This window comes from Maylandia zebra, linkage group LG14 (assembly GCF_041146795.1).
Source record: "Maylandia zebra isolate NMK-2024a linkage group LG14, Mzebra_GT3a, whole genome shotgun sequence".
NCBI classification, from domain to species: Eukaryota; Metazoa; Chordata; class Actinopteri; order Cichliformes; family Cichlidae; genus Maylandia; species Maylandia zebra.
Window position 1 is genome coordinate 32,103,538 of NC_135180.1, and position 26,589 is coordinate 32,130,126.

Below are 26,589 nucleotides of genomic sequence, written 5' to 3' on the forward strand. Positions count from 1 at the left end.
TTCTTCTGCAGCAGACAGGTCTAGATTGGCAATGGCGTTCTGGAATGATGTTTTCCAGGCCCAATAGTTTATTGGCTGGTCGTCATATGCGGTGAGACCTGAAGTCACCAAGTGGTTACGAGCGAGATATTTGATGAGGTCAGTGGTTGTAGAATGGTCGTAATCACCTCCGTAGAGTGTCCCGTGGACGGGCTGATGCGTGGGAAACGTAGAATCTCGTTTGGGGTTCTGCTGTAGGAGTGGAGTTGGAGGGGGGTAGAAGGGTGACTTGGAGCTCTGTCGTGTTGGTGCGTCGCTTCTCCAAGGGCCCTGAAGAGCTTGGTGTGGCGTAATAGCAGCAGGAGCGGCAGCTTGGGTCTGAGCCGCGTTATGCGGGTGAGTGACTGGCTGAGAAGGGGGAAGGTTATTTTCTGTAGCCGATAGACCCTTGGCGCTCAGGCTGGCCTGTTCGGAGACAAAGGCGGCTACGCGCTGGTCTTTGACAGACTGGCGGACCAGGCTGTTAACTTCGCTGCGTACTTCGAGACCCATATCCTGCAGACCAGCTACTAGGGAGTTCGCCTCAGCAACGGCGGCATCCCTTTCTTTTTCATCGATTAGTGCGTCGAGGCTGGCTTGAATACGTGCTTGCTCCACTTTAAGCTCGATTTCCTTCTTTGAATGTGCCGCTCTAGCTTGCGCGGCTTCAGCCTTTGCTTTTGCCATGGCGATGGCTATGCTAATTTTTGAGCCAGACGACGTGCCGGATGAGCGACTGCTCCCTGAGCGCGCACATTCTGACTGGCTGTCTCCAATTCCTTTGTCAGCATTGCTACGTTGTGACATTGCGTGCCGTTGGGTCTCCGGTATCGGGAGATGTGGGCTGCGGCGAAGTTTTCCGAGGCTATATTGGAGGCTGCTTATCTCTCGATAATGAGTAGCTCCGTACAGCGGCGATCCTCGTATCCCTATTAGCTGCGTTGCAGTCTTTTCACTGTAATGGGCTAAGTTTCCATTCAGCTTAAACACTCCCAAGAAAATCTCCAGGACTCAGACGATTGGATTCCAGAAGTTTTTACTGGGCACTTTTTTGCGAAACTGTAAACACAATACAATGAAATATACTGTAAACACAATACAATGAAATACATGAAATGTATTATAGATGCAATAAGCTCAAAGCATCTGGCTAATTATCACAGCTTGACAGCCTAGCCGCATAGCTTATATGAGACACAATAAGCTAACCGAATAACAGACAACGGTTCAAAACGCTTCACCGCTTAATTGTACAAAATGAATTATACTCACAGACTATGCCTTAGCGAAGAGAAAAGGATTAATCCTGTAACGGCGGAGCTGGCGGTTGAATGAGCCCACACGCTAATATCCCGAGTCACACAGTAGATTCACTTCCTGACTCTCAGCGTAAACTGCTCTCGTGTTGTCATGGTTACGAAAATACACACACCGCTCTAAGCTACGATAGCGAGATAAAGAGAACACAAAGAACACATTTCTGGGGGCATAACAGCAAGCAATACACATCCGGATAACATATAGAAATAACTGGTTAATTTTTTTCCCTTTTGTGCTCATGGATAGAAATCAAAAATAGCATAGAAAGTCTGAATGTGGCAAGGATAGGTTTTGGATTTGATTGCATTACAAGGAATTGATTTTAAGATGCTGCACAGCTGTGGTTCCAAATATCAAATTAGCACTAATTTTAATTTGTAGTTTGAGCGCAACACCACTGAGTTGTGTAATAAAATTTTCACTTGGAATTAGAGTCATCCAAGTATACTCAGGTATAGTCCACAGGTGGTCGAGATCAGAACCCAAAACCCATGCACACGATAAGGCATCTTGAACAATGATTGATGTTGTTTTTTTTTGTTTTTTTAAATCCCTTTCTCTGTGTTCTATCTAAGCAAGTTAGAGAGCTGTAACAGGCCCTGGGATAACCATGTTCCCCATTCAAACTATTAAACCTGTACAAGTACACTGTTGAAATAAAACCCGACAAAGCACGAGGCAAAACCTTGAGCAGTATTTCATGTATAATGAGAGTTGAAGTTTTTTCATAGGTTAAACAAGAGTAATAAGATTTACATGTTATTCCCTGAAAGCCCCGTTATTTAACATGCCCTCAGATTTCAAGTAGTCTGATATATTACAGTTTTGGCTGTGAAAGTGTTTGTGATTCAGTGAAATATTTCATCACCATTTAATCTGAAGGAGGATACAGAGAACAGCACCACAACGCAAAGCCATATTCCTCACATCACAGAGTAGAACGTTAGACTGCCTCATTAATTCCAAATGAAAAGATAAATAAACATTGTAAAACAAAAGACCACCGCCTTGTTTTCTGATGAAACTTCTACTGATGGAAGAGTCATCTTTAGGCAAGGAGAGTAGCTTGGTAATTACAGTATGATTACTGCACAGGTCCGGAGCGCAGAGCTATAATAACCGAATCAATACTTTCCTTTCGTTTTAACTTTACAAACCAAGGATCTTTTCAAGGGCACACATTGCCCTGTGGGACCAATGCTGAGCCACATTTAAGCAGACGCTCCCCTCTCCGTCTCTTCGTCCATGCCGATACAAACAAAACCTGGTGCCCTATGCAGAGTAAAGTGCTTTATTTCAGGGCTCACGTCCACGATAGCCCACGGCAGCTGGTGTTCTCACAGACCACTGCATGGAAAATGGGCTGATTTCAGGATTTAGCTGCCCGTGGTGATTTCCTCACTTGCTTCTTATTGGGTCCAGAATTACTTTGTTATGGACTTGCGAAAGATTAAAACTGAGGTTTTGAGCTCCCTTCTCTGTTTTCTTAACACGCAGCTCAGTGTTGCTATTGTTTACCTTTATTATCCTTCACTGACGGAAGCAACGCCATTAGTATACAGCTGTTTGATTTTTGCATTTGAAGATTCAAGCTCAGGTACATCTGTTGTTATCATAGTTATGACACCTGAAGGAAAATAACACTCATCAGACTAGGTGAACGTTATATAACATAAACCTAAAATGACGCTAATATTATGACTATATCTGTCAGATATATTGATGTATTACATCTAAGCTCAAACAGCTCCATCAATCATAAAGCAAAACAGACAGTGGCACATCTGTTGTCTATCAGCTTTTATTCATTACACACTAAATGAGAAACAATGAGCACCAAGTTTTCCAAGCACTGCACAACTTATTTAGCAGTCTCGCACCTCATGAAAAGTTTTGATACTTGGATAGCTGTGTTATGCACAGAATTAGGATGCCTGTGTCTCATAGCTCATCAGCACTCTCGGCACCTCCTTTGCTTATCTTTGCATAACTACACATCCTGGTCATGTTTCCTTTCTCCTTCTGACCATCTGTTCCCTGCTGCCAATCTTCTGAACGTGCCAGCTACTGCCTCTACATCCTCTCCCTGCTGGCTAAATCTTAGTATTGATATCATATTCTCCCTCTCCACTTTCCTCTCTGTTTCTGTCGTTGTTCGCTTTTTCTCTCTTTCACACATATCGTATGGGAGAGCTGCAAAATAGACGTCACGCTAAGTTTGAAAATACTGCATTTATGAAATGTCTCACACTTTCTGACCTTCTTAAACTGCAATTTTTATCTTAAACATGGGCAGAGAAAGGATTAAGAATTGTTCAGACTTTTTGACATTTTAGTACGATAATGTTAGAAACACAGGTTTCTTTCATAACTGTAATTAAAAAATAAAATAAATAAAAGAAAAAAGAAAAACTCTAAACTATTCACTTTACTTCAAGGAGTGACTTTTCAAGCCTGATATTTTTAGCTGTAATTTAATAGAACGAAAAAACTTCAACAAAGTGTGAAAAGGTTCAGCTTCCTGTTATTTTTTACTGTACTACTGAGAAGCCTAATGCAGGGGAAAGAAATTATGGTCCCCACAGTGGTAATAAGTGCTGCTTGCTGTCAAGGTTTTTTTTTTTCTTCTTCTTCTCCTTCTTTTTTTAACTAAATTTCCCCAGTACTCTTTATCGGGTTCTTGGAACTGGGCTACAGCCTAACATCAGTTAAGAAGAGATTTCTTTTTCTTCATGTCAATTATTAATCTACACTTAAATGTGTGTGTTTGGCAAAAAAGATTGCACGCTGTCTAATTCAATAAGCAGCCTTGCTTTCTTTCACAGAAAACAATACTGTACCTGTTCCTACACCCCCTGCACTGCAAACTTCCTTCTGGAGATTGCGGCTGGCGCGTACTCAAGTGTGGTCAAATCTCAGTGCCTGCCTCAGGCTTTTAAAGGAATGACTAATACACTCTTTGCAAACCACTGAAAGACTGCTGTAAAGCATCTCAACCTAAACAGAGCGATGCATGTGGGTGAGGCAATATATTATGGTCAACACATTTCACAGAGGTCGGCTTATTTTGTATCGTGCCGATCAGGAGTGTTTGTAAATCTTGTTATGGTGTTTGGAAAAGGTTTTGCGTGAATTTATTTATTGCGAGCATCAGACGTGGCTTTAGTTATAACCAGGAAAAATAATACTTAAGAAAAAAAAACTTTCATGAGTTTTGTTGAGGAGAAAAAGTGAAATTCCATCAGTGCATTATGCATAGCTAATACATAATTCACATGTAAATGAAATTTTCATCAAGGAAACATGATGACCGAGGTACACGCAATTACAAGCTTGGCTCACATCAAAGTAAAAAAAAAATCTGATATGAATAAGTGATGGTACATAAGGAAATACGTTCAGATGCTCCATGAGAAGCCAAAGTTGTGTAATGATGTTTTTGGTCAAGCGCACTATCCCACTGACAATTTAATACAGTATAAAACAGCCTGCTGGTGTTTATTTATTTATTTATTTTTACCCCCAGCCAGAGTTTGAAAGTGCACTCGTGTTTTAGCTGGTTCAACCTTTAAGATGTGTTCCTCAAACAGGTTGTCAGACCACAGCAGGGTGATTAGAGTTTGTTTTTGTGCTGTTTCGCTCCATTTGCAGATGTGAGAGATATCTTGCCACATCCACACAGGAGACAGCAATGACAGGTAGAGAATTATTAGCTATTTCTATTATTTCAAATAGAAAAAGCTAAAATTCAGTTTCTACTGGCCACTTACTGGACTCTTTATTAGGTACACCTTCCAATTTGGCTTAGACCCCTTTTAGGCTTTCAGAACTGTCTTAGTTCTTTATGGTCTAAATTAAAAATGAACATTTCTGTAGAGATTTCGGTACATATTGACATGACAGCATGGTAGACAGGTGCTCTATAGAATTGGGATCTTTTGACCATGGAGATCATTAGAGCATAGTGAGCTTATTGTAAAATAAAAAATAAAAAAGTTTAACCTTTGTCACATGGCAGCACAGTTGACTCATCCTCTGATCACTGTTTCCATCAGAAGATGGGCACTGTGGTCATAAAGAGATGAATTTGATTAGCAACCATGCTCAGGTAGGCTGTGGTGTTTAAAAGATGCTTAGTTGGTACTAAGGGAACAGTGTGCCAAGGAAAATATTCCTATACATTACACCAACACCAGCCTGAACTGTTAATACGATGTAACCATGCTCTTTTGGTGTTTACACCAAATTCTTGGCAGCAGAAATAGAGATCCATCAGATGAGGCAGTGTTTTTCCAGTCTTCCCTCATTCATTTTTGGTTCAAATTGTATCCTTGGCTTTCTGTTCTTTGTGGCACTCGGTATGGTCTTCTGCAGCTGCAGCCCTTCTGGTTCTAGGTTGGACGTGCTGTGCGTTCAGAGATAGGTTTTTTGACATAACATTGCCTTCCTATCAGCTCAAAGCAGTCTGACCATGCTCCTCTGACCTCTGGCATTAAGAAGGCTCAGAGAACTGCAGTTCACTGGATATTTTCTCTCTTTTTTGGCCATTTTCTGTGAACCCCAGAGATAAATGTGTGGAAAATCCCAGTAGATCAGCAGTTTCTGAAACAATCAGACCAACCCGTCTCTCGCCAAGAACAATACTAAGTTCAAAGTCACTTAAATGACCTTTCTTTCCCATTCTGATGTTCAGTTTGAACCTTAGCAGGTTTTCCTGACTATGTCTACAAGCCACCGTCAAGTTATTTGTCTCTGAATGCTTCCCTGTGTTTTATTTTCAATTTTACTTTTTCACTTTCACAAAGACATCTGGTTTAGAGGTGAATTAGCCTTTTTAGCTAATGGCTAATTCACCTCTAGAGCCTATTAGTAGGGAGCACTACCTGCTGTTTCTCAAACTGTGCTGCTAATTTTAGATGACTCTCTGGATGCTGTACATGTAAAACAAGGTGAACCACAAACACAAAAGCATACTAAACACAAAGATTGTATTTTAGTTTAGGCTGTCAAAGGCTGTCTTTCGAAACAGATCTTCAAATAGGTAATTTTAATACAATTATTATTGTATTATTTTTTACAATAAAGCACCAGAAAGCAAACTTATTCGTGCAGATAATAACAATTTCCCTTGGGTATTAGCGCCTGTAACACTGAAGGGGGGGGAAAAAAAACCTCAATAAGTTTTCCTGTTATTTGTGCTGTGCTCTGATATATCTCATTTACCTGATGAATATTCCAAAGCCATTCACATAAAACTTTTGATTTCAGCAGTTCCATTTGACACATTTAATATGCCCTTTTTGCTGGTAGATTTTGATTGATTTCTCCAAATGAAATGTCAACATGTCATGGATCAAACCAATTTCTTTATGTTCCCCGTGTTCCCTGGGAAATTGGGAAGGAATTTACCTGACAAAATGAATGTATTTTTGTGCATGGGTGAGGCAATACATCAAAATGCTGTGATTCTTTTGCCAGACAGAAAGAAAACACTGATGTTACTTTCAGCATGCGCAGCATTTCATTTCGCCAAGGAATTTGTCAATTATCTCGATACACTCTCTCTGTCTGTGCATGCAGGGTGAGATTCATGGTCTTGACTATTATGAGCCAGAAATCTGTTGTTTTCTGTGAGGTACATAGCAATGAGCCATTTCCAACTGTGTTTAAGTTTTTTTCAGATTTAGCCCTAGGAAATGCACCCCGTATCGCTTTGAATACATCTCATTTAGAATGAGGATTACTTCAGGTGATAGAAACTATAATAAATCTAATAGTCTCATGCAATATTGCAGTGAGAAAGAGGGGGGGGAGGCTGGTTACAGCAGCTAAATCTACTGCTGTTCCCCAATCAATTAGATCTGTGAAATCCATTTCTCTTTGCATGTTTGCTCTTGTTTGCAATAATTACAACCTCCACCCCAAACAGGCATGATAAACACCCCCTGATTTAGAAGTGTTTGTTCAGATCGGCGGGACCTGCTGCTTGTCTTGCTGTTTATAAACCGTGGAAATCTACAGGGATTACACAGGCTCATCACCATCTGTGGCATTACTCCAAAACAGGTCTGCACTGAGAAGAGCCCTATCAGGGCATTGAGAGGAGGAGGCAAAGGCAGACTGACATATAATGGGCTGCTCTCACCTCATCTGCAGAACAATGTCATCGCCATTATGGGCTGTTAGCAAAGACTCTCTCTCTCTCACACACACACACATACACACACACACACACATACACACACACACACACACACTAGCAACATTGCCCTCATGTGCCTTTATAAAGAAAAAAATGGTTTTAATATTGTGCGTTCATAGATTCAGTTGTTAAGAAAGAGAAACAAAAGTAACGGTAAATGTTTCAAAACCCTGTCATTTCTGTAATCAAAATGCAATTCGAACAACTGCAACCCAAAAGAGTTTCACATGAAAAACAGGACAACAAAAATTCAATATACTTACAGAATTCCAGCAGTTCTTATCAGATAAAGATCTTCTTGTCGCGATTTAAAAGGGAAGCCTTTTTTTCTGAAACCTGCAAAATAACATGATTGACTTTTGACTGACAGCTGTCACAAAAAATACTCATTATGATTGACAAACACTGTCAGCACATCTGACAGTGACATCTGGTAGTGACAAATTTGGGTTTTTTTAAACTGACAATAATAGAACATTTTGCAGTAAAGGTGCTCCGTTCAGGTAGAAATCTTGAACATCTACTACTGCTTCTAGATCGTTTTCACAATGAGATTAGTAATGAAGTGGCATACAGTTGCAGTACATGCATGTGTGCAGAATTTATCATTTAAACAGCTGGATTGTCTCAGGGACATCTTTACAAAGTCTGCACCTGCAGTCTTGCCTGTTGTGGTAGACCCCAACCTCTGTGGATCTTGCATTCAAAGCTTGTTCCTGTGCTGCCATAATAATAATAATGGATTGCATTTATATAGCGCTTTTCAAGACCCTCAAAGCGCTTTGCAGTTCCACTATTCATTCACTCTCACATTCACACACTGGTGGAGGCAAGCTACAGTTGTAGCCACAGCTGCCCTGGGGCAGACTGACAGAAGCGAGGCTGCCATATCGCGCCATCGGCCATCACCAGAAGGCGGTAGGTGAAGTGTCTTGCCCAAGGACATAATGACCAAGACAGACAGAGCTGGGGATCGACCCAGCAACCTTCTGGTTACAAGATGAGCTTCCAAACCCCCTGAACCACAGTGACCCACCATGATTAGTGCCACTGTGCTATCTATCAGTCCAGTTTTCTCCAGTCACTGCTAGGATTTCTGAATGTCAGCCACTTCGTTTATCTGCCAGAGGTACATACCGTGCAGGGTGCTGTCCTTCCATGATAGTTCTTCTTGCTCCCCTTCTTTCTTGTGTTGCTGTTGTCTGAGATATTGGGGTCAGTTGAGGAAATCTGCCTAATGTACTCATGGATGTTTGTTGTCTCATGCTGGACAGTGGTTTTGATACTCACTAGTCCTTGGACCCCTTCCTTTCGTTTGCCGTACAGTCTCAGGGTGCTGGATTTGGGGTGAAACCCTCCATACATGATGAGGAGTTTCCTTGTCTTGATGTCAATGGCTTCTATCTCCTCCTTTGGCCAACTTATTGTCCCAATAGAGTATATGATCACTGGTGTTGATTCCCCAGATCTTGTTCTTTCCATTCAGCTGACTCTTCAGGACTTGCCTTGCTCTCTTCAGGTATTTGGTGGCTGTGGGTTTCCTAGCCTTTCCAGGTTTTTGTGGTTCCCTGTAGGGATTCCCAGGTACTTGTAGCTGTCCTCGATGTCTGCAACGTTGCCTTCTGATAGCGCAGTCCCCTCAGTTCTAACTACTTTCCCTCGCTTTGTTGCAACCCAACTACATTTCTCCTGTCCAAATAACATTCAGATGTTGTTGCTGTAGATCCTAATCTTGTGGATCAGCAAATTAACATCTCATTCACTCCTGGCATACGGCTCGATGTCATCAATGTTGTGGAGGTGGCTGACGATTGCTCCATTCCCTAATCAGTATCGGTAGCCAGTCTTGTCAGTGATCTCACTGAGGGGTTTCAGGCCAATGCAGAACAGCAGTGGGGGCAGGGGATCTCCTTGGTAGATCCTGCACTTGACGGTGGCTTGTGCAATTAGCTTAAAGTTGGCCTTTAGTGCTGTTCGCCACATCCCTATTGAATTCCCGATGAAGGCACCTATGGCACTGTTGATCTATGTATAATTCTAGGCATTCTGACCCTGCCACTGTGATGGCCCCTGTTCGGGGAGGTTGCTGTTGTCTGCTCTTAGATCCACTAGCCACTGAGCACTGTTTCTATGTGATGCATCCCTTATGCTCTACCAGTATTGCTCCATCTCCAGCCTTGGTGGGGCTGTTCTCATGTTGTTCCCCTGCCACTGAGAGTATACCTTGGATGTTCAGTGGAGTACAGCTGGTTTAGTCTCCTGCGTTCTACCTCTCTTGTATATCTCTTCAAACAACTGGTCAAGACTGTGAGTCTTTGCTTGGCAGTTTTCAATGCCTCATGTATTCAACACTCTTTGTACTTCCTAGGCACCACTTTCTTCATGACAAAACTCTGATAGTTGGCTAAATTCCGTCCAAACTGCATTGATTTTGGTGTCTACTCTCCTTCTTCAATGAGGGTACTTCTCCTTGTGGCTGTTCGTCTTATAGCCAAGCATCTCTGTAATCATTGCTGCCATGTTGTAGATCAGAATCAGATGATTAGTTTTGATGTTTGCAGTAGGGTATCTGTATCTGTAATGCTGCATTCAAATCTTCTAGTAAACCTTCAGAGGGTACTTCACATAGTCCTGGTAATCGGCCACGGAGGGTCCAGGTTTCCAGCTTCGCCATGATCTGATCTCTCAGATCTCTCACATGGCTAATACAACATCAAGCTGTAACTTGGGTTTTCCTGTGTGCATTTCACACAGTTTTCTTGCAGATTTCTTTCCCTGTTGTCTTCCAAGTCCAAAGACATGCTGGGAGTCCATTTGACTGGCAACCTGTCAAGGGTGTTTATTGCACAGTGCATGCTGGGATATGATCTCCTTAGAAACCTTCACAGGATCTGTATGTTTGAATGGAAAAGATTTATTGTGCAATCCGAAGTTTAATATCTCTTCACAGCTGCATTGTAACTGCTCTCCTAAAATTGCATGTCATTGTCAGAGTTTATTCACAAAAAACAACCTTAAAGAATTCCTACAAATGAGCTTTTGATTGTTTTATTTTACGTTGTTGTACTCGAATGTTGGAATATCAGTTTAAAATCAGGCTGATTATTTTCTTTAATGCTCATCCCTTTGCTTTGTTCATAGTTAATATTAATTAGAAACTCTTAATTTCCTGTAAAAAGGCTAATATGTCTGGAGATATATGATAACTATCATTATGACATGTTGTGACCTTTGTTCTAAATACTAAATAGAACATACTTGTAAATCTGAATACTTTATTTTCATTTTTGCTGCACCTCTGTGAATATATCCTTACCACAGCATTAATATTGAGGGACAATAAACCCACAGTGAAGCTGCATCCTTGATTCTGTTACATTCTATACCACATGCTCCACGCTTCTCTTATTTTGAAGGCGCTGTTAAATTAAACTCCTGTGACATCATCAACCAATTGAAGTTTTTCAAATGGTCTGCCTTGCAAGCTTTCACTAGTTCAGAGGCCAAAGAGGAAATGACAACTAATTCACCCTCTGCAAACCTGAACTTGAGACTTGTGGAGATAATCATATATCACTCTTTGTAATGGGTCTCTTTCAAAGCAGCAAAGCAAATTTGAATGGTAGCATGAGGCCACAGAAGGTGGTCTTTAAAGTGGGAGAGCAAGAGTTGGATACTGAATGGATGGTTATTAAACTGCCTTTTATCACATAACGAAAGCCTTGTCATATTTTCTGAGTCCCGTTGAGAGAAACAAACCTCATAGTTAACCACTGTGCCAGTAATGGCACTAAGGGCTCACTAATTTTTCAATCAAATCCTGAAAATATGAGATTCTAACTATTTAGAGGTAGATTATTTTTTTCAGGTATTCCAATCAACTTTTAAATCTATCCTTGCATTCAAAGTGAGTATAAGGCTGACTCTTTGGATTTATTTTTGAGGCCTAAAACCAAAACTTTCCAGCAGCTCTCTCACAGATCAGAGTTTAAAATATTTTAAGGTACTACATCAGTAAATTTCTTTGCCCCTTCATTTTTTTAAAGACACATTTTAAATAAGTTGCTCTTTTAGAGAAATAGATCAACATGTTCTTAAAGCGCTAGTAAAATTTTAAATGTCCATGCAGCACCAAGAATTGCCTTCTTAAAGTAACAAATGACCTTCTTTTAAAAGTGTATGCTGGGGAATGTTCGATTTTAATCCTTTAAACCTCAGTGAGGCTTTTTATACTGTAGATCATGCAATTTTAATTGACTGCCTCAAGCACTGGGTGGGTATCAGAGATATAGCACTGTGCTTGCTCAGTTACTACATTTCCTATAGAACCTTTTCTGTCGCTGCAAGCAATTTATCGTCCTCTCACCAATCATAAATTGTGGGGTCCCACAGGGTTCAATTTCAAGTCCTGTCTCCTTCCTTATATATGTTTGTTCTCAGACATTTGTAAACATAGTGTTGTATTTAGCTGGTGTGACTGAGGGATTCTTAATTGTAGCTCCCTTTATATATACCTCTAGTGACTGTAAAATTATGGACAAGTCAACTAAATCTAAAGCCTGATTTACAGCACAGTGAGGTTAGACGTGTGAAATGAAATGACAGAAATGGATGAACAAAGTTTTATAAAAACTTTGGGTAAACAGGTAAATTAAAAGGCTGATGGATGTGTGTGTGTGTGTGTGAGGGGTGGGGTAATTATGGTCTGCAAAGATAAGCAGTTTTAAACTCTGCAGAATAATCTTTGTTATCCATGCTTTTCAGTGGGGTACTCAGTAATGTCAAATGATTACAGAATCTTTTCTACCAAATACCAATTCAGCCCAAACAAGATATTTTTGAAAAATAATTTCAAAACATGACAAGCAGTGTTATGTTAATAATTAATAATCCTTCACAACCATCACAACTAAATATTGCTTGTTCTATCTGGAGGTCTGTGTTTTAATCGACAATATAAATAGTGTGTGGATATTTGCTCCCGCAATGATTTCTCCTGTTGTTATAAGTTGATATTCAGAGCATATTGTGTGATGTTTTGTTAACCCATATTTTAAAACTCTAACAGGTCTGATGATTTGTATGCTCTGGCTGCACCCCAACAATGAATTTTGCACAGCATAGACTGGGAGAGAGACATGTAACTACTATATCAAGACCACCATGCAGCTATGCCAGGTCTCCTAATATTTGCATCGAATTAATAAATAGTATACAGACAGTATTTCCTCCTTTTTACAGCATGTAGGTTTGACTGGAAACAGATGGCAGTCAGTATGGCTCAGCTCAACTTCGACATAAAGTAACTTTGAACAGGAACTCGGCAGTTTACATAATGTGATGCAAAGTCATCACATTTTTAACACCCTCGCTGCAGAATGTCCCGGGTTCAAATCTAGTCCGGGACCTTTCTGTGTGGAGTTTACATGTTCTTCTCGTGTCTCTCTAGATGCTTCGGCTTCCTCCAGCAGTCTCGAGACATGCAGTGAGTGGGATTCCAAATGGCCCATAGGTGTCTCTCTTTGTCAGACTGTATACACTAGATATACTGTATTACTGATACTCTGACGCAAATACAAAATATGATGCAACGGTGAGTCCCGTTGATGCCAATGTAAATTATGTGGAAAAATGCTAAAATGAATAAATATAATAAAAAGTAAAATGAACAGATATTCTGTGTTTGTAGCTGACCTACATTAACAGAACAGATTCCTCCCACAGTCTAAAGATAGTGTCTCTGTATTAAGTCTGTGATGAACTGGGGATCTCTTTGAAATGAACTGCATCCTATGCTGTCATCGGCATGTTCAGTTAAATCGTGGGCTCTTCAACTTTAGAGATTTATGTGTTTAAAGCATAGGGAGTACATACATCAGTTAATGTAAGATATGCTTTGTGCATTTTCAGTTACTTATTTTAATGCCAGTGTTGTTTGATCGCTGTTTAAGGCTTAAAGATGTGTGAAAGGAACCTGAAAGCCTCACGTGAAAATGTTTACTTCATTATCACGTTGCAGTTTAAACAACATTTCTAGACAATATTCAAATAAGAAAATCAGAGGACCACACCAAAGTTTCTTTCTTTAGTTCATGTCTTCTTTGAAACAAAAGAAGAAACGCAACAACATAACTTTGAATATCTATTCGTTTTGTTGCAGTGTTTTTGGTACGTCTTCCTGAATAGCAGCATCACGCAGGAATATAAATGATCTTCTATTATGTCTGCTCAGATTAGGTGTGAATCTACTTTTGTTTCTTGTCCTTACTGAGAATTGTTGTTTTTGTTTCACTGCTTCATCTTGAAGGGCCATGGAAACATAAATACACACTGCAAACTAGATATAAATACAACACAGTCATTCATTGTTTGAAGCCTCATTCATCTTGGCAATGAAATGGAAATTGGACACTTATGATTTAATACAGTGCTGTTTCAAGGTTTAGTCTCAGAGTCAAAATATGGGTTATGTTGATTTTCGAATCTAATCTAGAATATTTCTTTATGCTTTTCAGCATTTCAGTAGATGGACTGACTCCTTGAATTCAACCCTTTTTGATTTGCAACATAATCACACAGCATATTGCCATTCGAAAATATCTGAAACACAGCAGGTTTTAGACATGGTGGGATTATAATTGTCAAGGCTTGGAAGGAAGACGGGAAATGGTATTCTCAAACTGTGCATGTAAGCCAATAATCACACAGCACATACTGAATTAGTCATCGGGATATGTGTTTTCTTTAATACCGAAAGGCCAGTGTAATTATTTTTCTCTAACCTTACTTGACAATTGTCTCATTGTTTCTGTTAAAGAAGTCTTGACTTCCCCTTGCTGACGCCCAGCTGAAATTCGGCCTTTTCGCCCTCTTCCTTTGACAGTGTCCCCTGAGCCCTTTCTGCTTGATTTAAGCCATTTGGCCTGTTATATTGTGGGGTCAGGTGTTAACAATTCACTTCTGCTGCAGGGGCTGACTAGTCTGAAATTCATAAATGAGTTTTGCCAAAAACCCTGAGTGTGCCGATATAGGTTCTGCTTGCCTCCTCGTGTCCTCAACCTACATCAGCAACCGTGACCACATCGCACCACATATTTGAAATCTTCTATCATCTGGATAGCTTTCAACCCCGCGAAATGTTTTATGTAGCTCAGAGTTTCCGAAACTGTCATTAGCACATGCTTTGTGTTCAGCCTCACATACCAATATCGGTGCTTCCATCTGCACTATTGACTCTCATTAAAGATCTCTATCCTCGTGTCAGTCTCTGGTCCTTTCTGAGATCCCTTCATCCTTGAAATTGAAGGCTGGAGTGAATCTTATCACCTCTCATTAGCTTCATCCCCATTTCTCTGGTTCCCTTTATTGCTCAGTGCTAACCTTCTCACTTGGTGGCATTCATGGCGCAGCGTCATCCGTCTTTCAAAGGAATTATATAGGTTGCAGTATTTCAGCACACTGATCCCTGACATCTAATTTGATTTTCAATAGAAGGGGGTTGTCTGTCTCATGTCTAAATCATATTTCTGTATCCTGTTTTACTTCTTTCATTGTTCTTTTCCTCTTTGTGTTTCTGAAATCAGTTGCAATAAGTGCATGAGCACTTTAATTTGTATTGCTCTGATTTCCCAGGATTGTTGCCAAAGAAACTGTACTGTTAATTGCATGTTTATGGACAATAAATCACAAAACACTTTGAACACAATTGTCTGATGAGGAATTAGGTAATAGTCAATTCCACAGACTCTGAAGTTGGTACCAATTTGAGACTCTATGCTAAATGTATACTAATTATAATGTGGGATGGATGCATTTCCAGAATCACTAACTTATCTTTTTATTACTTTTAAGTAATGTAGTTTGCATCGATGCGAATAAAATAGATCTTTTAATCTTCTTCACAAACACAAGTGCCGACTGTGCTCTTGTCTCACAGCTAAAATTTGAAGATGATTTTTTATTTGAAAATATGCTCCCTGAAAAGGTTTTTTCTCACATCGATTGTTGGGATGCAGTGCACACACAAACACAGATATCTTATTCACTATTCAAAATACATGATCTTAATCTTAACCGGGTCTTGCACAGACAGTTTCAGAGCTACAATCCTTGGAGAATGTGTTTAATTTCGAAATATGGATTTTAATGAGAGACTTCCAAAGAAAATGAGAGGCATCCAAAATTCATTTATATTCATGTTGAAATGCTCTGTCCGTTTCGCTTTGCCACTTGGCTATGACAATTGAAAACTGGGATTTCCATGTGAGTAGCTAACCCTAACCCTTTAGAAATCTCGATTTTCTTTGTCTTGTTTTTCTGTGCTCATGAGCTTTGTCGGTACTGTTTATTTTCATGACCATTACAATCATTGGATGTGATTTAGTATTTCCATATGAGGTGGTCATGTCTGTTACATGAGCTGCAAATGAAATAAGACATTTCACCTGTAAATCTATATGTATATGTTTTGAACAAAGGAACTTTTGATCAAAATTTAATATTTTGCAATATTTTATAAAAAAAAATCTTTACAAGGGTGAATTGTCATATACAAAAAAGGACTGAAGACCTCTGAATAGGTTTTTCTGTTTCTGTGAGATGCACTTAAAATAATTTACATATTTTTTCCTCGAGTCAGTGGTTTCTTCGCCTGGATGTTCTCCTTATACATTTTGTTTGTTTATAAAACGTTTCAGCTTCTCTACTTTTTTCTATTGTTTCTCAAAGCCATGCTTTTAGAAATAAAGTCTTAGCATTCTGTGTCATCCCTGCTCAATTCTCTATCTTCTAACAGCTATAATTTTTGCCCTGGATGTGTCTTATATTGGTTGAACACCCTGCAAAGTAATTCTCTCAGCTTGGAGGCACTATAATGCTTTGATGAATAATTATAGGTTTTGAAAGACTAATTGTGTTTTTTCATTGCAAATGATATCAGTGTAGCATGCTTGCGTAGTCACGTCAATTTAGTTGAATGAGAAGGTTGTTTGTGTCAGCTTCTATTAAGTCACACAGAGCTGGCATTTCAGTTGTGTTCTGAATCTCTGATGTGATGTCTTTCTGGTTCAATATGATTCTGCAGAGGAACATATAGCTCAGGAAGAAATGCTCAAAACCCAAGAATATTTAGGGTTTTGTCTTCAGATGTCAATTGAATTCTTCATAATGAATAAATTAAAACTACCCAGAGTTGTTACAAGTGTCTTGGGAAAGTTAAATAATATTTTCTTGGGGTGAAATTTGGGCCAGAAGAGAGGCAGGATGGAAGGTAGGGTTTTCTCAGAAATCTGCAGTGCTATTTGTGATGCATAAACTCATCAGATGAGCTCATCAACTCATCAGATTAATTTTGACTGATCAAAGGGGAATAGAGGATCCATAAAGCTCCCTTTAACCAAGCATCCTCAGGTTGTAGACAGAGTAAAAACATGCTTATAAGGCCTTAACTTTAATAGCAAGAATGGGATGTTTTGTGTTTCTGATTTCTTACATTTGTTTGTATATTGGTCACAGCTACATGTTTAAGATCATCAAACACATTTTAATATTAGACCAGATAAAGATTTTTTGTATTAAGTTAAAAAAAAAAAAAAAGCTCACCAAACCTACTTGTAGTAGTAAGTAATTGTTAAATCAGGAATTATTGTGATTAACCACATTTTTGGAAAGTTAAGTTCAATTTCACAAACAAAGAAATCATGTAACTAGAACCTGCCTGACAAAGTAAAGCGGGCTAAAAGATCTCAAAAAGTAACACTTCACTATCTAAAAAACTCAAGAATACCTAAGAAAAAAGTAAATGGCATCTATTTGTTTGGAAAGAGTTATAAAGCCATTTCTAAGTCTTTGGGACATGCTGAGTCCTTATTCACAAAAGGAGAAAACATGGAACAGTGGTGAACCTGCCATGGCGTGGCCAGGCTACCAAAATTACTCCAAGAGAGCACTGAAGATAGTCCAGGAGGTCACAAAAGGCCCAGAACAGCATTTAAAGAAGGCCTCACTTGCCTCGTTTAAGGTACTTGATTCAACAATAAGAAAGAGGCTGGACAAAAATGGCATCCTCAGAAAAGTGTCAAAGTAAAAACCACTGATGACCAAAAAAACATAAAGGTTTGTCTCACATTTGCAAAAATCATCCTGATGAGTCCCAAGATGAAGAGGGCTGAGGCTGCTTTCTTGCTTTAGGACCCAGAAAACTTGCCATAATTATTTGAACCATGAATTCTGCTTTCTACTAGGAAAGCTGAAGGAGAATATTTGGCCATTAGTTTGTGCCCTGGAGCTCAAGCACATTTTGGTTATGCAGCAGGGACAATTATCTGAATCACACCTGAATGGCTAAAAAACCAAAAACAAAATGAAGATTTTGGAGCAGTGTAGTAGTCTGGACTTAAAGGGGTCGCTGTACCTGAGTAGGCAGAGCAAGTCATTTACTAATCAGAAGGGTGACGGTTAGGTCCCATGGTACTCCAGTCTGCGTGCCAAAGTATCCTTGGGCAAGATACTGAACCCCAATCTGCTCTCTGATGAATGTTAGAAAAAACAGTGCTTGTATGAATGAGTGAATGAGGCATGTAGTAAAGCAGTGAGTGCTCAAGTACTGTAGAAAAGCACCATATTAGACCATTTACCATTTACCAGTCCTATTGGCATGGCATGGCCTTGTTCAGATACCCTCCAATATGGCTGAAGTAAAACAGTTTTGCAAAGCAGAGTGGAGCAAAATTCTTTCACAGCAATGTGAAAGATTCATTGCCAATCAAAAGCTTGATTGCAGTTCTTGTTGCCAAGCGTAGCACAACCAGTTATTAGCCAATTGCTTTGTCACGAAGAGTGAGATAGGTTTGGATACCTTTTCCCCCTTTATAAATGAAATCCTCGTTCAAAAACAGTATTTTGTATTACTATGGTTATCTGTGTCTAATATTAAAAGTTATTTAATAATCTTAAACATTTAAGTGTGACAAATATGCAAAAAATAAAAAAAATCAGGAACTTTTCACAGTACCATGGAATACAATCTGCTGTTGCAAGTTAGATCCAAATTTGTGCTTATGCCCATTTAGATCAGTTAGTATTTCTATCTTAGTGCTATTTTCTGTTGTTTTTGTTAGATCTCCATTAATCTTGATGTTATCGAACAAAATATTCCAATCTCAGATGGCTTACATTAGTTTCTTGTCACGGTCAAAAAAACATAGACAAACAATGTTGTGAACTTTGCAGAATAAATGATTATGTTTGTGAAATCTGCAGGCAAAACAAATGTCATTTTTGGTATTGTGGGAAATGAAAAAATAATAACCCATTACAGCTAAAAACAATGTTTGACTTAAGACAACAAACTATTTTTGTAATATGAAGTATTATGATGTTGTGCACATATACTGGTTGCAACTACTTGCTCCAGGTTGCCAAGTTAAGATCTGTCAGCTAAATGATATTTTTTTTGTCTGTTTTTTTATCACTGAGTCAAGTGTCTTTCCATAGATACCTATAAACATGTGTTATTTAGCTATGAATCAAAGAGACAACATTTATTGGCATAACCTTCTGGGGTGGACGGCAACACACTTGTTCCATCTATTACCAACAGATGGCTCTTTAGAATGACACTCGCTTTATGACCTTTAGCTGGGACAGTTTTATTTTGTGACAAGGACAACGCTTTCAAGACCTGTGCCATTTCTTCAGTCGGCGTGCATATTTATCAGCCTTTTCCAACAGGGATTTAATCTAAATTATTGCAAGGTTATCCTTCTTGAGTTCAACTTAGTTCTGCCACTTCAGTGAAGTAGCTTGGGCTAAAACTTATTGAGGCCACAATTAGATCAAAACAGTGTGAGCTCTGCATTTTAGAAAGATAGCTTCAAAACAGGAGTAAGTGCAGGTGAAGTAGATACTGAATCTGTAGAAAAGCATACATTCACTGCATTACAATGGAGTTCAGCAACACCTAACATTCTCCTCAACCACCACCTCACATACACTAATGCTTATGTGCTTTTACCATGGGATCTCTTTAAATGAAATGCAGAAGCGCATACTGAAGATTGGCAGGTCACTTATATATATATGCAAAGCTGCACTTTTACTATGAAGTTATGTACAGAAAAAAGTTTTCACACAGCAATGCATTTTCATCTGCGTTTTTATAAGCACGGCTCACTGCACAGCATTTTAATTTACAAAGCATCCAAAAATTGAGGGAAATCCTGTTTAATTGTGAAATAATACTGCATTTCACTGATACATGTCACTAAGAAATTATTTTCATAATGAAAGAAAAAAACATATCACAAAAAACTAAAAATGGCCTAAAACTCCAGTAGTGGCCCCGAGAGAGCTGTTCATTGCACCCCACATTAAAGACTTGGACATAACAAAGAACAAGTGGATTTTATTGTCAGACATTACCAGTAGACGGACTTAAAATATCCTTTGTGAACTGCAAGATTAAGTCAAGGGAGTGTTCAAATCAAGAGTTTGTTTCTTTCGAGACATAAAAAGGCAGTGAGCATAATTGGGATACATCTGTGAAATTTATGTTTTCCTGTTTTAAGTGAAAGACTCACTAAGTGTCCAAAATGAGACAGGACTGTACACTGTGGGAAATTAATGTGGCTAGCAAATTAAACAAACACACAGACAAAAACAATTTATTTTTCATGAAAAATTGCAGCCTGGTGGTTGCTCTACAAAAACATATTTATCATATTAGCCAGTAATTCTCGAGACAGACTTGGACGATAATGAGAGTGAAGGAAAATGTGACATTTGCCTGCAACAGCTTGTAGACAGGAGTTACTGGGAGCTGACTGCTAAACCTGTTTCAAATACACAGTTGTTGGCCAATTCCTGTTAGTTATAGATGCCAGTGGCAGCCTCTGGAAAGATCATTTATGACAATAAATGTCCACATTTAGTGAGGATAAAAGTACAGCCAGTGGGCTACATGTCAGGATACTATCAGCCAAGTAACAGTAATTCTAGGCTAACAGTGAATCCAACAATTGACTACCACATGTTTCAACATCTGTGTTAAATCCGATTTCTGTGCAGATGAAATTTCTTTTGAGCCACAAACTCAGGCAAACCCACAACCTACAAAGCTGCTCATGTGTATACAACATCCTCATTTTCTTCTGACGCGCCAGATGCTTCCTGTGCTGTTACCTTAAAGTTACACTACAGCACTGCACAGTTTAGCTGTCTCCTCTCTGACCTGCTGGAACACAGCACGTTGTGATGGGACGGGCTTGGCATGCGGCACCCTGATTCGCTGTTGTCTCCGGATACTAAAGCCTCGCGCACAGTGCATGCCTGCTCTCTGTTCTTTAGCTGTCAGTCCGTCCGGTCGGCTAGCAGCAGTCGGTGCTCGATTGGCTTGGTCTGGAGAAACCATGGCAGACCTGGGAGATAATGTTACAATTCCTGAGTTCAGCTGCCTTCTCCAAATGGATCCCTACCTCAAACCGTACGAAAAGGACTTCAGGAGGAGGTAAAGCACGGCTCAAACGGCGGTTTTGTAAACAGCTTGTCGCCAAAACCAGTCCCCAGGCAAGCGAGCAAGACCCACGCTCGAAGTGGCATTCGTGTCTTGAATTAAAAACATACACACACTAGAAAAAAAACCGTTGTTTACAACACAACCTCGTCTTCAGGTTTGACACTTCAAGCGAATAGAGGTCGTATAGAGCTATGTTTCCCACCCGTGCGCAGTAGCTTTACACCCCCGCCCCCCTTTTCTCCTCCCAGTCAGCCGAATAAAACGCGTTCATAGGAGATAAGAGGTGTTCGGCTTATGCAAAAATAATGAACCGCTACCAGAAACTCTTCGTTTTACATGACAAGTTGCTGATAAAGGGCAAGTCGTCTCCTAACTTCCTGTGCGTGATACTTCGAGAGCAGGCACGTATTTCTCAGTCAGCTGACATCCACGTTGCTTCCTGAGGTGATGCTGTCAGATGCGTGCTTGTTGTTTAGTGGGTCCAGCATCTTCAGGGCATCTTTTTCTTTCTGTTGGCCTTGCTCTTCATAACAGTGGTTTTTTTTTTTTTTCTTTCTCCGTCTTAGTATCCCGCCTTTAGTAGCTCTGCAACGTAGGAGGCTTGTGGCTAGAAAAGATGCTGCTGCAGCTAGTGGTTTGTTTATCAAGGTTAAAGGTTCTACAATACGAGTTACCCTTCATGCAAAGTGGACTAGGTTATGCTATGTTGCATGATGTTCTTCTCCAGTTTAGACTTGAACTCCGGACATATATAAGTATGAATGCACGACTTCAGAACTCGCCTTTGTGTGTGTGTGCGTGGTATTTGTAAATGTATAAAGTGTGAGTGGGTTAATGAATTCAGTAGCAGTTTAGATCATGTTACTTGAAATGCACAAAGAAGAAGACTCCTAGAGTTTTATGACCAGGCCACACTGAGTCATATGCTTATGATTTAACAAAAAAAAAAAAAAAATCAGTGGAAAGTTTTGACAAATCCTAAAACAGATTAATTTGTTCAACTTTAATTAGCTCAAGTTAAAGTTCAGCTAATTAATGTCATTTTTCTTTTCTAATTAGAGACTGCTAGTTTTGTTTATTCTGTCACTTTTATCACCCAAGGGAAAGGGAACACAGTGAAAATTACAGGGATTTATAGAACGACTGTTTGCTTATTGTGACAATTAAAACAAACCTCAGTTAAAAAGAATAGAAGCTTGCATTTCTGGAGCACTTTACACGAGATGGTAAAAGGGGGAAACAAAACCTTGTCCTTCATTGGTACATGCACTGACCTCATGTACATGAACCTCCAACAGTAAATAGACACTGTAAGTCAATAAATTGTGCAATCTTTCTGCTTGCTACTTAAATGTCCTTCTTATTTTTCAAGTGTTTTTAACCTGATAATCCGACTAGATTTCAAAGAAGGGATGGATTTTGTTAAAACAATAAAGCCCTGCAGAATGAGAGAATATTACACAATGATGATCATAGCATGAACTGTTTTATAGGTGTGACGGCATCAGGCTCATTTCAGTCATTTAAAAACGGTGGGTGGGGGGGGAGTCATGCTTATGTTCTTTTTTTAACTTGCTGCCAAATGGTGATGATGATCTACAGCTCAGATTGCTATCATTTCTGCTCACCGCAGGGTCAGAGCCTGAAACTAAGCTTTAAAACTCTGCTTAGGGGCTATATAGTTTTATCAATTTTCATTACCATGTCAAATCTGGTTTCTAATGTGGCAGGTAAGGGACCGCCTGCTTTGTATTTCAAGCATGTAAGCAGGGCTCTAGCCTTGCAGAGAGATGAGCGTGTCAGCTCCATCTCAGACACAGCTTGGGATTTTTAGGCTTCACCGAGCCGTAGACGTGTCTCAAACACCTGTCCCGCTGATGAAAGTTGCACAGAAATTATTTTACATATAGGATCGCTGCTGTGTGAAGGTTAATTCTTGATAAGCCCCTGGTGTTCTAAGGCCCAGAGTCCAAACACCGTATCATGAACGCAGGCATAGAAATCAGGAGCTTTCTCAGGCTGTGGTGTCACGCTGTGTCCCAGTACTAAGAATTTAGCTGGCTTATCAGAAAGAGACCTATGACCACAGAGGCTGATGCTTTAGATTTCACTGTGATGTCATTGCTCAAGGCTGCTCAGGCTGTGGTTTGTTGAACTGTGGTTCAAGACAGATACTGTGCACAGTTGAAATGACTCCAGTAGATTTTGCAGGTCTGCCATTCTAATTAGTTATTCTGTGGTTGCAGGCAGCTCTCATTTTATCAGGATGCTAGTTTCAGATTGATTGTGAAAACAGCCGTTGATATTGCACGCAGGTTACAGCCCCAGTGAGCAGTGCCGTGTTGATATCGTTCATTATTTACTCTTCCTGTTGCGCAAGTCTGTAGGAAGTGCTGCTAGGATTTTGCAGCTCTGGGCCCTATGCATCTCTTAAATTGGATCAAATGAAAGTAGGGAGTATTGGGAATGCTCCTTAGTACTGCACAGATTTGCGTATGTCATCAGAACTCTTCTCAAAGTAAAAGGAATAATTCTCAGTTTTCTGCTTGTGATGGTGATGTAATATATTTACAGAAAAGCTAATTATTGACTTTGAAGGGATGACTATGAATGCAGATGCTCTGACTGGGGGAAATGTAAAGGAGGAGTTAAAGCTGGAAAAGGGGATAACATGCACACTTGGTTGGTTAATAAGAATTATTAGAAGAAAGGCTAGAGAAGATTTGGAACACTGCCTGTTGTTTTAAATTAAATTGATGTTTTATGTACCTTCTTTGAAAGTGGCTTCGGAAGCATTTATTGTCTTTGCCTGAGGGTCGACAAAGATGTGAGTTAAACAGAGGAATTTTGCTTTCATCAATCAACTTCTGAGCAAATGTTCAGGTCTCTCTTTAGCCCCATTAATGCTTCACTAGAAGAACGTTAATGACATTAGTTGAAAGTCACCTTGCTCCTGGCCTGTATGGAAGCCCCTTTTTTATGTGAGCGAAGATAAAAAGCAGAAAAGCTTATTCTTGTCTTTCTCCAGGCTATTGCAGACTTTCTTGACACTTCTGTGCTTCAGCTGTCACCATCAGTCATACACAACACAACAGACCTTAACACTCACTCTAAATTTAGATGTCCAATTGTATAACAGTGAGTGTGTGAAAAGGGTGCAGAGTTCAGCTCATCTGTGGAGAAAATTTCAAGACGTGCTTTGTAATCAGACGGAAAATATTAAACTGGGACTTTGATTTGGTTAAGATATCAAAATAACACCACTTTTATAGTCCCCGAATCCATGGCTTAAAGGAACACGACACATGAGATGCCACAAAGTTGCTGCAGAGAATTTTTAATCAGACAAAAAATATTTACTTGCAAAAATCCAACGCAAATAAAGAAGATGGAAGCACCAGCTCGGGGGGGGGGGGGGGATAAAAGGGAAGACCTTGAACCAGCAATGCATTGGACTGTTAGGGTTAGACTTTACCCCTAAATTAATAACAAAAAGCAAAACTAATGAAATCTAGACTGAAAGCAAGACTGTCCATAATTCCCATCTGAACTAATAATTAATAAACAAAATTAATAAAAGGCAGCTTAAGCAAAATCCATTGCTAGCGCAGGAGAGGTGTCTTCCCACTTCTTAAATGTGCCAGTTAATTGAGGCGTGTGGAACTTCTTCAGCCTTAAGTGTTGAATTACAGGGTTGCATTAACCATTATTCAACACCACTAAGACTCTTGTCTTTTCTTCTGTCTTCAGCATTAGAGGACTGTAAAAACAACATCCAACGCATTATTACCAACCTACTTTTCAGTGGTGTATCACCTCATCAGTGCGATCTTGCAACAGGACTGCACCAGAATGCCAGTGAAAATAATGGCACAGCACACATGGGTGTGCAACTCAGGAGGGCTTTAATGCTCTCAAACAGAGGAATGAGTGAGTGGAGCAGCAACAGAAGTTCTTAAAGAAACTTCAGTTAGAGCTACCATCCTCCAAAAAGGACTAAATCTTACTCTTGGAGGAGGCCACTAGAAACATCTTGATTGCCTTTTGTGTTTATTTTTCTAAGATGTACCACTGTTGCTTGACTCAACCAGCCGTCAGCCCTCAGCCACCCAGCGTGCTTATTCTACAACATTAGGTACATAACAGTATCATTTTAGGTACGCTTTGCATTCATGCCAAAAATGTGTTGCTCATTCTTTGAAATGTGGCAGGTGTTTGGAACACATGAAAGGGCATGACTGTATACTGCATGAAAGCATTTTGTTTCACAAATGTAGATATACCTCACTTTGGGAGTCACTTGCGCATGGAATAGACTTTCAGGATGTCTGGCCTGGTCACAAAAGCTGCAAAGCCAATTCAACACTGTCTGCATGTTCTTCCATTTTAAGGACGAGGGTAACAGTTTAACTTTTGTGACACAACTGGCCACCTATACAGAAACAGCCACACCCACTCAGAGTTATCAGCCAGGAGACGAGATGAATGCTGTGACATTCATGCAGGAGGAGTGTGTCCGGCATGAATGTCATGTTGCAGATATGAGTTTGGGTTGTCACATCAGAAAATAAAGAACTGAACTGATACATGATTAGTCCTTCTTAGAATTAGAATTAGAATTCAACTTTATTGTCATTGCACATGCACAGGTACAGGGCAACAAAATGCAGTTTGCATCCATCCAGAAGTGCTTTAGTGATATAGATATATTACAATATATATTAGCAATAGTATAGATATGTAAGTATATTACAGAAATGGGTCTATTATGGTATGTTATAATATACACGGTATGAAGTATGTTGTGAATATTCTATAACTATAAGTATGTACAGGCTGTAGTGAGTACAAGCTATGTACAGGCTATGAACAGGATATAAATATGAAAAACTACAGAATATGAAATAAATAACTACATAATCTGAAATATACAGCTATACAGAAATGGGAACTATGCAAGTTGTAAACGGTTGTAGGATTAAAAATTATTGAATGTACAGAATGATTATTTACACAGAGCTATACAGTAGTGCAGTTAAGATAAGTGAGGGTGTAGATAGTTTCTACAGAGGCTATATAAAGTGCTAGTGGTTGTGAGTGGTGGTTCAGTCCATGTTATTATTGTGTGTTTGAGGGTACAGTTGTCCATTGTGGGTGTGTGTATGTTCAGTCCGTGTGTTAACGTGGGTCAGATGTCAGGAGGCAGAGTTCAGGAGTCTGACAGCTGTGGGGAAGAAGCTGTTCCGGTACCTGGTGGTCTTAGTCCGGAGGCTCCTGTAGCGCCTCCAAGAGGGCAGGAGGGTGAAGAGTCCATGTGATGGGTGACTGGGGTCTTTGATGATTTTCCCAGCCCTTTTCAGACACCGCTTCCTGTAGATGTCTTTTATGGCAGGAAGTGGTGCTCCGGCGATGCGCTGGGCAGTTTTCACGACCCTCTGCAACGCCTTTCGGTCCGAGGCAGAGCAGTTCCCATACCAGACTGTTATACAGTTGGTCAGGATGCTCTCGATGGTGCAACGATAGAAGTTCACCAGGA

At 39.8% G+C, this 26,589-nt stretch overlaps 1 protein-coding gene across 1 annotated transcript in view; it reads left to right on the plus strand.

Annotated features, from left to right (window-relative positions):
• The first annotated feature begins 20,753 nt into the window (after positions 1 to 20,753).
• The window catches only part of gbe1b (glucan (1,4-alpha-), branching enzyme 1b), a 98,655-nt gene continuing 92,819 nt past the window's right edge, over positions 20,754 to 26,589 (plus strand). The window contains exon 1 of the mRNA XM_004560558.6: positions 20,754 to 21,044. Within this exon, the coding sequence (XP_004560615.2) occupies positions 20,863 to 21,044 (182 nt within the window). The 5' untranslated portion in view covers positions 20,754 to 20,862. The remainder of the gene's footprint in view (positions 21,045 to 26,589) is intronic.